The following is a 13624-nucleotide window of genomic DNA, read 5'->3' as shown; positions in this document are numbered from 1 at the left end:
TTTCGGTAATCAATTTAACTAAAAACAGGGCGTGCCCTACTCTGTAGCAAGCGGAAAACGTGCAATTCATCTGTTTGTCGATAAACCTGCTTCGTGGCCTGTTTTAAACACCACGTTCTGAACGCTGCACGTCTGGCGGCGTCCACTCACGTACGCAACGTCCCTAGACAGTTACATGCACATACAAACATAAACAAACGGGCGCAGCAAACGTACCAAATACCACATCAACTTTGCTCTAATTGCGTAGACCTACACGTACCCGCACTTTCGTCGTTGACCGGTTTGAGTTGATAGAGCTAATTGGATCTACGCATGCGTGGCTGATGTTCTATGTCTGCGCATGCGTGGCTAGGTTTACTGTTTGTATTTTAAATCGACACAAAATGACATAATAACCAAGAGTTTAGTTAAACGTAATCTCGCAAGCAGTCGCAACCCCTAAAAATTAGTTACTGTTTCTCAATATTTATTTATTTATTAATTACGTAATTAATTGATTTATAGTTGTATTTCTTGTTGCACCAAAAGGTACCATGATTACAGAGAGAAACCTAGAAGTACAACTCTAGATAATCAAGCTAGTGGAATAAGAAAAAGAAATAAAATAATTAGATGCATGATGATCATTTTAGAGGCAGTATTGAGTAGCCACACTATGCAAACTCCAATTGATATCAAACTAAGTAAGTAATCCAAAACAATTTATGTTAATAAGATTACAGCGTAAGTTTTAGCCTAGTGTATAAATTAGGTAGAAAAGATATTAATAAATTATTGCCAATAGAAGGAAATCGTTGTATCTTAGAACTAGTTGATATCAAACTTGATGAGTGATCTAAAATAAATTATTAGAAAAAGGGCTCCATTGGCTCAACCATTTTGACTGTTTGTTCCCTGTGTGATCGCAAACCCGTTACCGCCACTCCTTTCCGCTCTCCCTCTAGCGCGCGACCTTCTCTACTTCGAAAAGCAACTGCATGGGTGTCCTTCGCTGTGACCGGTGTTTCGTGACGTCACCAAAAAGTTTGTTCCCGCAAACTGCGCTGCACTTTTGCGCTTAGTTAATTGACCTTTGGCATGCGGTCTTTTCTCAGTTTGGACTATCAACTGCTGCCGTTCGCGGTGCTCTGTGCCCTGTAGCTGGCGTACATTCGACTGTAGTTCGTGATGTCACTCAAATTTCTTTAGAATAGCGCATCGGATCTCCACCAAATTTAAACTGCCCTATCCTTACTGTTGTATAGCTCACCAGCCGTAATACTACTCCGCTGTAGTCTAGGCTAAGTATATCGCGTATACCGACTCAGTGGACCGGTTATACCAGAATCTATTCTGCTACAGTGAACGACACGTACTCTGCTGCACAAGTGCACTCAACGCTAGTTAGCGCTAGACTAATATAACACGTACGCAAACCGCAGTCACACCTAAAGCGCATGCTCGCTATACCACACTCTCCCTTCCTTAGTCTGGTGCTGTCCTTACCTGTTGTTCACGATATCTTGCTGGTGGTTGTCTGTTTTGTCTCTTTGGATATCGTCTGGGAGTCTCAATCTCGTGGTCTTCTGGAGGTGATAACATTTCCTTGGAGATCAAGGTAGACTCCTCATCTTGGTCCTTGTGTTTAGTAGATTGAACTACTTGTCCTGTCTCTTTCACAGGAATGACTGGTACTGGTATCTCTTTCACCTCTATCTCTGGTACACTTACATCAGCTGTTTCTGGTACACTCCGTTGATCTCTCCAACGCATTTGGTCTCTAGGCACGTACCTGCAATGTCCTTCCACATTCACTAAATAGTTGGTTGGTCCTAGCTGTTGTTCAACGGTTCCCACCAACCACCTACCACGACTATCTTGACGTGGATTCCACACACTGACTTTACAACCAGGATCCAGTTGTCTTGATCGTTTGGTAGCTTCCTCGAACTTGATTCTCTGCTCATCTCTGTCAATGTCACTTACCTCTGGACGCAACAAAGATAACTTGGTTCCTGGTATTCGTTTGATCAACAGTTCGGCATGAGTTTTGCCTGTTGCAGTATGTGGAGTCGTACGATAGTGTAGAAGGAACGAAGACACTTGATGACTTATCGATCTTCCCGCTGGTCGACCCTTCAAGCTCTTTTTTATCTCTTGTACCATTCGCTCTACCTGTCCATTAGATGCAGGATGGTAGGGTGGAGTCAGTTGATGCTTGATTCCATTGGCCTCCATAAACTCCTTGAAGTCTTGTGCCCTAAACTGAGGACCGTTGTCGGTTACAAGTCGCTGTGGCAATCCATGATAAGAAAAGTTTCTTCGCATAGCTTCAATCGTCTGCCCTGTAGTAGCATGTATACCCAGTTCGTGGACTTCCGGCCATTTAGAGAAGGCATCTACAATAAGTGAATACTGCTTCCCCGCAAATTCTGCAAAATCTGCATGGACACGTTTCCATGGTGATGTTGGGTAGATCCATGGATGTGAGGGTTTAGTAGTACTTGGTCTACTCTTCTGGTTTTGACACTGTTCACATGATCTTGCCAAATCTTCTATATCCCTGTCCAGGTTTGGCCACCACACATAACTTCTGGCTAAGGCCTTCATTTTGCTGGTCCCCAGATGACCCTCATGTATCTGCGCTAATACTGTCTTTCTCAATTCCTCTGGGATGATAACTCTGCTGCCCCACAATAAGCAGCCTCCTTCAATCGATAACTCATTAGCACGTTTAGCAAATGGTTGTAAGGATTGGTCCACATCTCTGGTAGTCCATCCGTATCGAGTATATTGATATGCTCTCCTTGTCACCACATTCAATTGGGTTGCCTTTGCAATCTCTTTGGCAGTCATGGGCAATGGTTCACAATAATCCACTCCAAAGATTTGTTCATTTGGATCAATCACTTCTACTGGTATAGGAAGTCGAGACAATACATCAGCTTTCTTGTTATCCTGCCCTGCCCTGTATTCTAGCTCATAGCTGTACGCACTTAATATGAGTGCCCAGCGCTGCAGTCGTGCAGCTGCTAGCGTAGAAGCTCCTTCCTTAGCTTATAGAATCCTCAGTAGCGGTCGGTGATCGGTTACTAGCGTAAATTTCCTTCCCATCAGGTATTTATGGAAGTGTCTTACTCCATAAATCAAGGCTAGGGCCTCTTTTTCTAAATGAGCATAATTCTTCTCAGCTCGAGCTAGTGTTCGTGATGCAAATGCGACTGGGCGTTCAGTGCCATCTTCCATGACATGACTTAGACACGCTCCTATTCCATATGGTGAGGCATCACAACTTAACTTGATTGGCTTACCCAACTCATAATGTACTAGTAAGTCCGATTTCACTAGTGTTTGTTTTGCCTGCCGGAATGCCTTTCTCTGTTGATCCAACCACTTCCAACGTTGCTGTTTCTTCAATAAGATATACAGTGGTTGTAATGTTGATGACAAATTTGGTAACAACTTCCCATAATAATTTAGAAGTCCCAAGAAAGCCTTCAATTCAGTCACGTTACTAGGGTCAGGTGCATTTTGAATCGCTTCCATCTTACTCCGAGATGGGGATATGCCTTCTGCACTCACCACGTGCCCCAAATATTCTACCTTAGACTTGCCAAATTCACATTTTTCCATTTTTAGCTTAATTCCGGCTTGGTTCAGTTTTTCCAAGACCTTGAATAACCTGTGGTTATGCTGTTCATCACTGTTGCCCACTATTGGAATATCATCTAGGTAGCAGATGACTCCGTCCAGTCCTGATAGAACGTTATCTATTGCTCGTTGCCATATGCTGGGTGCTGAGCTTATGCCAAATGGCATCCTTGTGTACGTAAACATGCTCTTGTGTGTATTAATTAATGGTTAGGTATTGCTGACTTCTGGGGTCTACTAGCATCTGTTGATACGCTTGTTTGAGATCCAAACGAGAAAATTTCTTTTCTCCTGCTAAGGTCGAAAACAAGTCATCTGGATTCGGCATCGAATATTGATCCAAATCAATATAGGGGTTAATGGTGACCTTGTAGTCGCCACATATTCTAACATTTCCATCTCCCTTTCGAGCTACCACAATGGGTGCTGCCCATTCACACTTCTCTACTGGTTTCAGAATACCTTCCTTCCGCATCCGTTCGAGTTCAGCATCGACCTTACTATGCAAGGCATATGGAATTGGTCTGGTCGATGAAACTTTGGTTTGGCATCTGTATTCAACATGATGTTGGCCTGATATCCAACCAATGTACCTACCCCAGTGCCAAACAACTGTGGAAAGGTTTCCACTGGGTCTATTGCCTGAAATTTCTGTACAGTGAAGACTGCATCCCAATCTAGTTTAAAATGTTTCAACCAGTCTCTTCCTAGGATGGCGGGCTTGTTCTTCACTTTTACCACATGAAACTTTACATTTAGTTGCTGTCCCTTGTATCTTACAGGAACTTCCGCTTCTCCTTGCACATTCAAGGGCTGTCCATTGTACGCGTGCAATCTGGTGGTACTTGGGCACCACTGTATATGTTTCAAGTACTTCTGATATGTACTAGTGGGGATAACCGTAACTGTTGCTCCGGTATCGATTTCTAACTCTATCTGTCTTCCAGCAACGTCCATTTCCACTGTGACACCTCTCTTGTTTGAGATACTATAAACAACACTAAGCGATTCCTCATCTACATGATGGGTAGTTCGGGGCTTCCCCTTTCCACGTGTTGCGTCTTTGGAATCTCTACTGTGCATTCTCTTCGGCATACTCGACTAATATGCCCCTGTCCCTTGCAAAAATGGCATGTTTGTGTCTTATATCTACAATTCTGTGGCGTATGCCCTTTCGTTCCGCATCGGTGACATGCTTGTTCGCCACCACTTCCGTGTTTCGTGGTTTTCATATTGACACCTGTTGTGTCTTTCCGAACAATGTACGCGGTCTCAGACTTCAGAGTGGGCGGACCTTGTGGTGCACACCCACGAAGAACCCTAGTCTCCTGTCTCGCTGCTTCGAATGCCTGTGATATTTGCAGAGCCCTCTCTAATGTAAGGTCTGCCTCTGCCAACACTATCCTTTGTAGTGCTTCACTATTCAACCCTCATACGAGTTGGTCGCGTAGCGCGGTTTGTAAATACTCCCCAAACTCGCAGTCCTTCGCTAACCGACGCAGCTCAAACAAATACACAGCGATTGACTCACCTTCTCGCTGTTGTCTTTTGAAGAACTTGAATCGCTCCGCTATGACGACTACTTTGGGCTGGTAGTGCCTCTTTAGCACGTCAATTAGCACCTCCAACTCGAGATCTTGCGGCAGTCGCGGTCTAACTAGGTTCTTCAATAGGGTGTACGTCGTCCCTCCGATGCTCGTCAAGAACACGGCCTTCTGTTTGTCTCCATCTTCGATCGAGTTAGCTGTACAATACAAGAAGAACCTCTCTTTATAGTCCTCTACGGTGTCAATTCCTGGGCTGAACTCCGCCAAACGTCCATGATAACTTGCAGCAGCCATACGGTCGTGTGTTTACTCTGATAGTTCGAACTCCTATCGTTCAATGACATTCTCTTGTTGCAACTGTATCGGTGCTCCTCAGTGTCGTACCGATCTTCTTATGGCTACGTACTCTTCGCCACTCTCCGAGTCTATCCTCGTCGCCAATTGTTGTATAGCTCCAGGCGCGGATCCAGCATTCAATTTCGTTTAGTGCCCAAGTTAATATTAATTAGATATTTGAACCTCCCCAATTTAATATTAATGAGAAATTTGAACTTGATATTGTTGCTAATATTAAATTTAAAGAAGAACAATACGACTTCATGACAACGAATACTATCAGCAAGAGCCATCCTGTGAAAATGCTTCATCAATAAGGTTTGTAAGTTCCATTCTACGAGGATGCTTCCTAGCAAAGTCATTAATGATAGCTTCATAGTCAATGTCTAAACCATAATGAAAATGCATGAGTGCGAGACCATTAAGGCGGAGTTGGCCAATGGTTGACCGTAGGTAAGTCTTTAGGCGGCGGAGACCACTGATACTTCTCTCACAACTGCATGTTGTGACAGGTATGGTGCACATTAACTTCAGAAGTACGTTGATATTAGGGTAGTATAGGCTACCGAATATCGATGCATGCAATCCACTGATATCTACTAGTAGAGCTGCGAAGTTTCACACTTTCTTAGCAGGTATATACTCGTACCCAAGTACCTGTCAGAAGCACTGAGTTTCCGCCCATTTGTATATCCTATAAGCCCAAGATCATATGGCGGATCTACTGCATCCAGACCATCCAGAGGAGCATGCGATGGTGCTGCAGTTCTCCTTGTCGGGCCTTCAACTTCAGTATCTGGTAAAGTGTCGTTACTTGTGTTTTGAACCTCCAACCGAGGTACTTTAAACCCGAAGAGCTCTAAACTTGACTGCCGCTTAGACATCGCCGCCAAACATCCGGGAAGAACGTCCGGGAAATGAGTGACACACCCCCTAGGGACCTTGGTGCCCGGGCACCTCGGGCCTTATGGTAGATCCGCGCCTGAGCTCACCAGCCGTAATACTACTCCGCTGTAGTCTAGGCTAAGTATATCGGGTATACCGACTCAGTGGACCGGTTATACCAGAATCTATTCTGCTACAGTGAACGACACGTACTCTGCTGCACAAGTGCACTCAACGCTAGTTAGCGCTAGACTAATATAACACGTACGCAAACCGCAGTCACACCTAAAGCGCATGCTCGCTATACCACACTTACCTCGGACGGTACGCTCGGAGCGTGTCGTTTACTAACAGCGACGTTGTTAGCAGCAAGATTGTTTTGACTATATCCGGGGTTTTAGAAATACGGGTCCTGTACACTTTTGTTTGCATGTATATACTTGCATGTCGAATAGCCGCCATGTTCGACACACTGGGAGTTTGTATTCGCCCAGTAACCGAATTGTATGATGCCCAAAGTGTATGTAAACGCGGGAATTTGTGTTAATTAATTAATTTGCCCGGCGAAGAACGGAGTAATCAGCTAGTTGTCAATAAAATAAAAGAAACGATAACGTCTACGCGTGCAACAAGTGAAAGCACGAACGTTCGCACAAGCTCGACATACAGCAGCACCACAAGTCGATTGCACCATCTCTTGTATATTTGATACGTTGAACAGCCTCTGCAATTCAGAATTCAATCGCATACACTGATTAACTACAAAGACAGAGCACTCATTGACAAACGCGCACTACACCATGCCAACAGCGTATTGCTCAATCTATCAGTAGATCCTAAATCTAAATGCCGCGAACACATTAGCTGTCCAATTTCTAGACACAATCGTTAGCTTTTACTGCTGTCTTCGAATTACTTTCCGTCCGCCGGTCAATGTTTCAACGTGAAGTCTGAGTAGACGGAGCCGTTCCGATGCAGACGACATTGAAGTTCAGAACGGAAAGACCTTTCCAGTTCTTCGCTGCACCGCCGACGTCGAACAGATGGATGACCACCTCGTCGATGTCTGATTTGATCTTGCTAAGCATTAGGTCTCCTTCTTCTTGCGTGAACGTGCAAACGGGCTCTTTAGGATGCGAAGTTGTAAACGGGATCGTCAACTTGTTGCCGTCTGCACTAGCGCCTGCGTAGTTAAAGTTGGCTACTCCGGCGTAGCTGCGCGAGGTAACAGGCATGTTGACCAGCATTGTGTTCTCCCATTTCGCGTAGAGCAGGCTGATTCCCACCGGAAACGAACCGCCAATATTCGGATCAACAATCAGATCTTGAGAAATCACTGGAACTGCGATGCAGGAAAGCATCATTTGAGAGACGAGTACAGCCAAGAGAGCAAGCGAGACTTTCATTGTCGATTGAGAAGGCAACCCGATGTGAATGCTACTCAATGCCGCGTGGAAAACGTTAAATAGCCACTAGAAGCCAGAGCGCGTGGCAGTTGGGAAAAGTTTCGGCGTGGTCCAGAAACAGGCAAGGCCGTAAAATGGTTTCATCTTATTGGTTCACGTAATTACATGCACATTTTTGTGCACATGAAGAATCTGCTTACCTCTCTGCAGAAAGATGATTGACAATTGTCTAGACATGCAGTGATGGGGTTGCTCTCTTGCACATATTGTGTGCACCCATGCATGTGTGTGTGTGTGTATGTGTGTGTGTGTGTGTGTGTGTGTGTGTGTGTGTGTGTGTGTGTGTGTGAGAGAGAGAGAGAGAGAGAGAGAGTGTGCTCGCACTCGCAATCTCAACGATTTCATCTTCAAATGTCGATGTAAAGTTTAAGTTTGAGAGACTTCTTGTAGTTTCGTTCTGGTAGAGATAGAACGACTCTCGTCATAGAATCTTTATCATATAATAGCATTCCAGGAAAGCAGCCTTTTAGGGAAGAGAAACAAGCTTCGTATCCATAATGATTATATTAGGAGCCGTTTCTTTGCGGCAAACTGCATTGCAGTGTCTCTACAGCTTCCTTCTCAAATGGGCTGCAAATGGAGCATCCCAAAAACATTCACAAGATTTCTAAAGTTAATTGACTAATATCGTTTCTCTTGTTCTGTCTAGAGCAAACCAGCTGCATTCGATTTGAAGGTAAAGAGATCGAGATAGTGAAATATGGAGAAGTCTGGTCACAAGAAGGTGCACTATTTTGAGGATCAAAAGAATACCAAAAAGTTTGTGGTTAAAGTGCTTCGATCCTTGCAGAATCACTTTCCGAATGTTGTTCAGGCTTTAGTGACGGGAGCACGCGCAAACCACGCAAAACTACCACAATGCATCTACGGAAACATTGTATTAGACGGACGGGGACAGCTAGTAACGTACGTTAGCTGACTTATAGCAAAATGAAAGTTGACCTGACCTCTACGGCTTGACGTAGACCTCAGCACTATGTAGATCCGCCACTGCGTAGTGTAGTAGTACCCATGTACCAAAGAGCACGGTGACTGGTAACAGGAGTGGGATAGAGAGTTTTAGCTTGTAGAGGAAAGTCATGTATTTGTACTTTGTAGCCACGTGATTATTACACGTGTATTTAGTCTGCGTAATAAGACATCATCCATGCAGTAGACCTCCAAGTATACGTGTACAGGCATCATTATTGCTACAACACTCGCGGACAAATTTAACGCGCACTACTGTGCCAACATTGATCACTCCCACAGTATACGTCTACAACAGACTAAACATCTACACGCCAAGCATGCATGCATTAGCTAGCTGTTCAATGTCAAGTCATGATCGATATCTACGGCCTACTGCATGCCGGAGCTCCTAGCCCCAAAGCAAATGACATCGAACTGTAAGTCGGCCAGACCGTTCCAGTCTTTCGATTTACCATTGACGTCAGACAGGTAGACGGCTACCTAGTCGTGAAAAGCCATGACGTTGCCGAGTAGGACTTCACTTCCTTCTTCCTGCACGGTGAACGCCACACTCATCTTGTCGTTTTCTGTGTCAACGGGTTGATAATTGAAGTTGACGACTCCATCGTAACTGCGTGTGTCAACGGGCATACTGACGAGCTCGTTGAACTGCCGTTTCGCGGAGAGCGAGCTGATCCCCACCGGATGTTGACCGTCAGTGAGGGGATTGACGGTTGTCTTCAGAGGGCAAAGAGACTGCGATGCACCAAAACATCGTTTGAGAGAGTCAGACTGTCGCGAAAAATGCAAAAAACACGAATGAGCTACCCAGTGCAGCAACCACATGAACTTAATTTCTAATAGATATTAATTGATTAAACCACAAGCTAAATATAGTTGTGTGTCAAGGAAGATTAGCCAAGATTAACGTCAATCTTAGTAAGAGCGGTTGCTACTTCAATTAATTAATTAATTACTGTTCGATTTACTTAACTTGGAAGCAAGTCTTACAGTCCCGGAACCGCAGATACCAGAGCCATGCACTCAAATCGAATGCATTCAGCCATTGTCATGATCGAATCTCTATGGAGGGTCAGTGCTGGTTGACTATAAATGCTAGCTAATTCTGGAAATACCATCGTTTGAAGTTAGAAGAGAGACACGATTGCTTTATAGAATACAGTAATATATTTCTGACACGACAGATTCTGGTGCAGTTCCTACAGAAAGCAGTCGACAAACAGACAAACAAACATACACAATGATTTGTTAGACTACACAATGATTTGTTAGTGCCCATTTCTTAGTGACAAACTGCGTCTCTAGCTAGAAACATTGTCAGATCGAGCATTTACAAGATCTGCACTCTTGTTCTTCATGTCTCGATCAAAGCAGCTAAATTTGATCGCCCTAGGGTATTATTCTCCGCCTGTTGAAGCTGAGCTCATAATCCCAATGCAATTGAGATTAAACTGTAGGGCCATGTTGCTCCAGTTTTTCGGATTACCATTGACATCAAACAGGTAGACGGCTACTTTGTCATGAAAACCCACGATGTTGCTGAGTAGGACTTCACTTCCTCCTTCCTGCGTGAACGTGCAAACGGGCTCTCTTGTGTACGAGGTCATGAACGGAATACTCATCTTGTTGTTTTCTGCCTCAAAGAGTTGATACTTGAAGTTAGCGACTCCATCATAACTGCGTGCGTCAACGGGCATACTGACAAAGTCGCTGTATTCCCATCTCGCGTAGAGCAGGCTGATTCCCACCGGATTTAGACCGTCAGTGAGAGGATTGACGATTACGTCATGAGAGGCACAGAGACTGCGACGCAGCAGAGTGTCGTGTGAGATACGAACACGACCAAGAGAGCAAGCGAGGCCTTCGTTGTCAGTCGAAAGAGGCAAGAAACGCGAATGAGCTACCCAATGCAGCAAGCACGCGCAGTTAATTAGATAACCACTAGAAGCCAGTTGTAGAGTTGCGTGTCAAGAAAGTCAATTAAGATTAACGTCAATCTTAGTTAAAGCGGTTCCATTTGCTTGAGGAGTGGTTAGTTCAAGCAATCACACAATCTATGATTGTCTATATTTGTGCACAGGATCCTACCTCTAGGCCTCCGCACGACAAATCTAAGATGGCGCATACATTGAGTGCATGTTCTTCAACTTATACGATTTGTGTGCACTACAATGCGTATACAAGGTTTCAAAAACGTTTGCAGTCGTTTTTCTGGTACGTACAAAACAGCTGCTTTCGATTTGGGCGATTCCGTGGTTCTGGAGTCATGCGGCTGCCTAGAGAGCCGCTCGGTTTGACTATAGTTGTGAGGTTCTAAAACTGGAGAACTGCGGTCCAGAGCTGGAATTGCTGGAACACGGAACTATAGCAAGTCCGTCCTACTAGTTTAGACGGAGCGTGGACTGCACTTGCTCACTGCAGTATCATGTAACTCCAAACGAAGAACGAACACACACACACACACACACACACACACACACACACACACACACACACACACACACACACACACACACACACACACATTTACCTATACTAACTTGGAAGCAAGTCCTACAGTTCCGGAACCGCGGATTCCAGAGCCACGGAATCGCTCAAATCGAACGCAGCTATACTGTCATGATCGAATCCCTAGAATGCGTCAGTGTTGGTTGACTAGAAATGCTATTCTGGAAATACAATCGTTTGAAGTTAGAATAAAGACACAAATGGTAGACTCACGATGATTTGTTAGTGCCCATTTTTTCAGTGACAAATTGCGTCTCTAAAACCTCTCTAATTGACTTAAAAGCTTCGTCAGATTGAGCATTTACAAGACCTGCCCTCTTGTTCTGTCTAGAACAAAGCAGCTAAATTTGATATGAAGGTAAAAGATCGAGAAACAGCGAGACATGAAGTTTTATTACATTTGGGAGTAATGTAGTGAGGCAGGAAAATTATTAGAGGTCATGGCCGTCTTGGCCCCCCAAAGTTCCTACACCTATGTCTGAGTGATGAGAGACAGAAAGTCTGGTCACAAGATGGTAGCATTCCCTATATCGGGAATCAATAAATCTCTTAAAGTGCTTTCAGTATAGAATAACTTTGTCAATGCTGTTCAGGTTTCTTCTGTTGACTCACGAGAAGACAATGCTGACTAAGAATAGTGCCCTGATTGCCAGTCTCTGGACATTTGGCTTCATACTGCTAGCTCTTTGGGGAGATTTATTGACATAAATAAAGACTTTCCAAGGCCTCACTCTACAAAAGGAAGAGCTTCAAGACGAGACACTTGTGACCTGCATTTGTGGACAGGAACATGATGCACCATTCGCTGGTTCCGTTCATGTTTGGTTGAGACGGAGTAGAAATCCAGTGGAGTGAGGCACTTTCGTAAGCCTCCTGGCTAGGAAGACATAGACTAGTTTTCTAAAATCAATGTGAAATATGTGGCATGATTATGTCAAGTCGCTGTGTGCATGTACAGTATGTTGTACATGTTGGCACACAGTTGGGTCTTGTGCACAATTGATTGAATCTCAAACCTCAAACTCATGAGATCATGCAGTCATATAGTCACGCACAGACAAGCAATTAAGGACAAACGTTACCGGAAGTTCATGTTCATCATCAGCCATAGATCCACTCTTACACCACAGAACAACTGCAATTTCAGCCACAGCAATTGGCATGATGGCCTTAGACTTTTTGGCTCGATCCTAATTTAATTCACTTTGCACGTGCAACATTCGCTGCTTCAATCCATCAGCGCGACACCGTGCTCTTGAACCTTCACCCGCGCACCGTCCCATGCACATAGGAACAAAAGCTCTTCGCAAACTGCGGCATCTATTTCCTTAGCAGACAGTGGCGCACGGCTCTGACCAACCTCGTGTACCCAGGACGTCTGCGCATGCAAATGTACATAGTCGTCTAGCGGAGCTTCTTGTATTCTTCGACTTGTAGCTCGTTTTCACGATGACCTATTTTATATATAGTGACCATAGCCTTCTGATTGGGACGGGGGCCCCGTGGTTCCTACGCCTTTGTACTTTCTTTTCCTTGACAAACTCACATCCACAGGAAAATCCTCAACAGTAAAAATATATAATTCTCTGTGTGTCGTCAAAAGTCTCTGTGTGTCCTCTGTGTGTGTGTGTGTGTGTGTGTGTGTGTGTGTGTGTGTGTGTGTGTGTGTGTGTGTGTGTGTGTGTGTGTGTGTGTGTGTGTGTGTGTGTGTGTGTGTGTGTGTGCGCGCGTGCAGTGGTTTGGTCATTTACAACGGATGAACGTCTCTTGTTCACAATAGTTGTTGCTGAGAAGCAAGTTCCATAATTAATGTGAAACGCTCTCAGCATGGTCCAAAGAACAGGTGGACTGATACCATTCAACGAGACCTGGTGTCATTGAATATTGACCTGTCACAAGCCAATGACCTCTCTTCTTGGCGAAAACTTCTGCGATGCCGAAGCCCATAGTGGGTATGGCCGAATTCCAGGTTTCAGGTGTGTGTGTGTGTGTGTGTGTGTGTGTGTGTGTGTGTGTGTGTGTGTGTGTGTGTGTGTGTGTGTGTGTGTGTGTGTGTGTGTATGAATTGAGAGGTCTATCAAAATTTATAGTTTGAGGTCGAAGTACTTACAACACGTTTAAACATTGAATAAAAAGAAACAATACCAGGCATAATTTAATTAACGATATCGCATACGCGATCGAGTGCGCACGCGTGCGACGAATGAAAGCACGAACAAGCTCGGCAGCAGCACCACAACTTGATTGCACCATCTCTTGAGTATTTGATACGTTGAA

General features: G+C 44.5%; 2 protein-coding genes across 2 annotated transcripts; both read right to left on the bottom strand.

Moving 5' to 3' along the window:
* Positions 1 to 1467: 1467 nt before the first annotated feature.
* LOC134188565 (uncharacterized protein K02A2.6-like) lies at positions 1468 to 2918 on the bottom strand. The gene has a single exon (XM_062656730.1). It carries the CDS (start codon positions 2836 to 2838, stop codon positions 1468 to 1470), a length of 1371 nt encoding a protein of 456 aa, XP_062512714.1. The 5' UTR covers positions 2839 to 2918.
* Positions 2919 to 7095: 4177 nt separating this feature from the next.
* Positions 7096 to 7813, bottom strand: LOC134189200 (uncharacterized). Its single transcript, XM_062657443.1, has one exon. It carries the CDS (start codon positions 7805 to 7807, stop codon positions 7340 to 7342), a length of 468 nt encoding a protein of 155 aa, XP_062513427.1. The 5' UTR covers positions 7808 to 7813; the 3' UTR covers positions 7096 to 7339.
* Positions 7814 to 13624: the final 5811 nt, after the last annotated feature.

This window comes from Corticium candelabrum, chromosome 13 (assembly GCF_963422355.1).
Source record: "Corticium candelabrum chromosome 13, ooCorCand1.1, whole genome shotgun sequence".
Classification (NCBI taxonomy): Eukaryota; Metazoa; Porifera; class Homoscleromorpha; order Homosclerophorida; family Plakinidae; genus Corticium; species Corticium candelabrum.
Note: the sequence above shows the minus strand (reverse complement) of the source record. Positions and strands in the feature narration are given on the sequence as shown.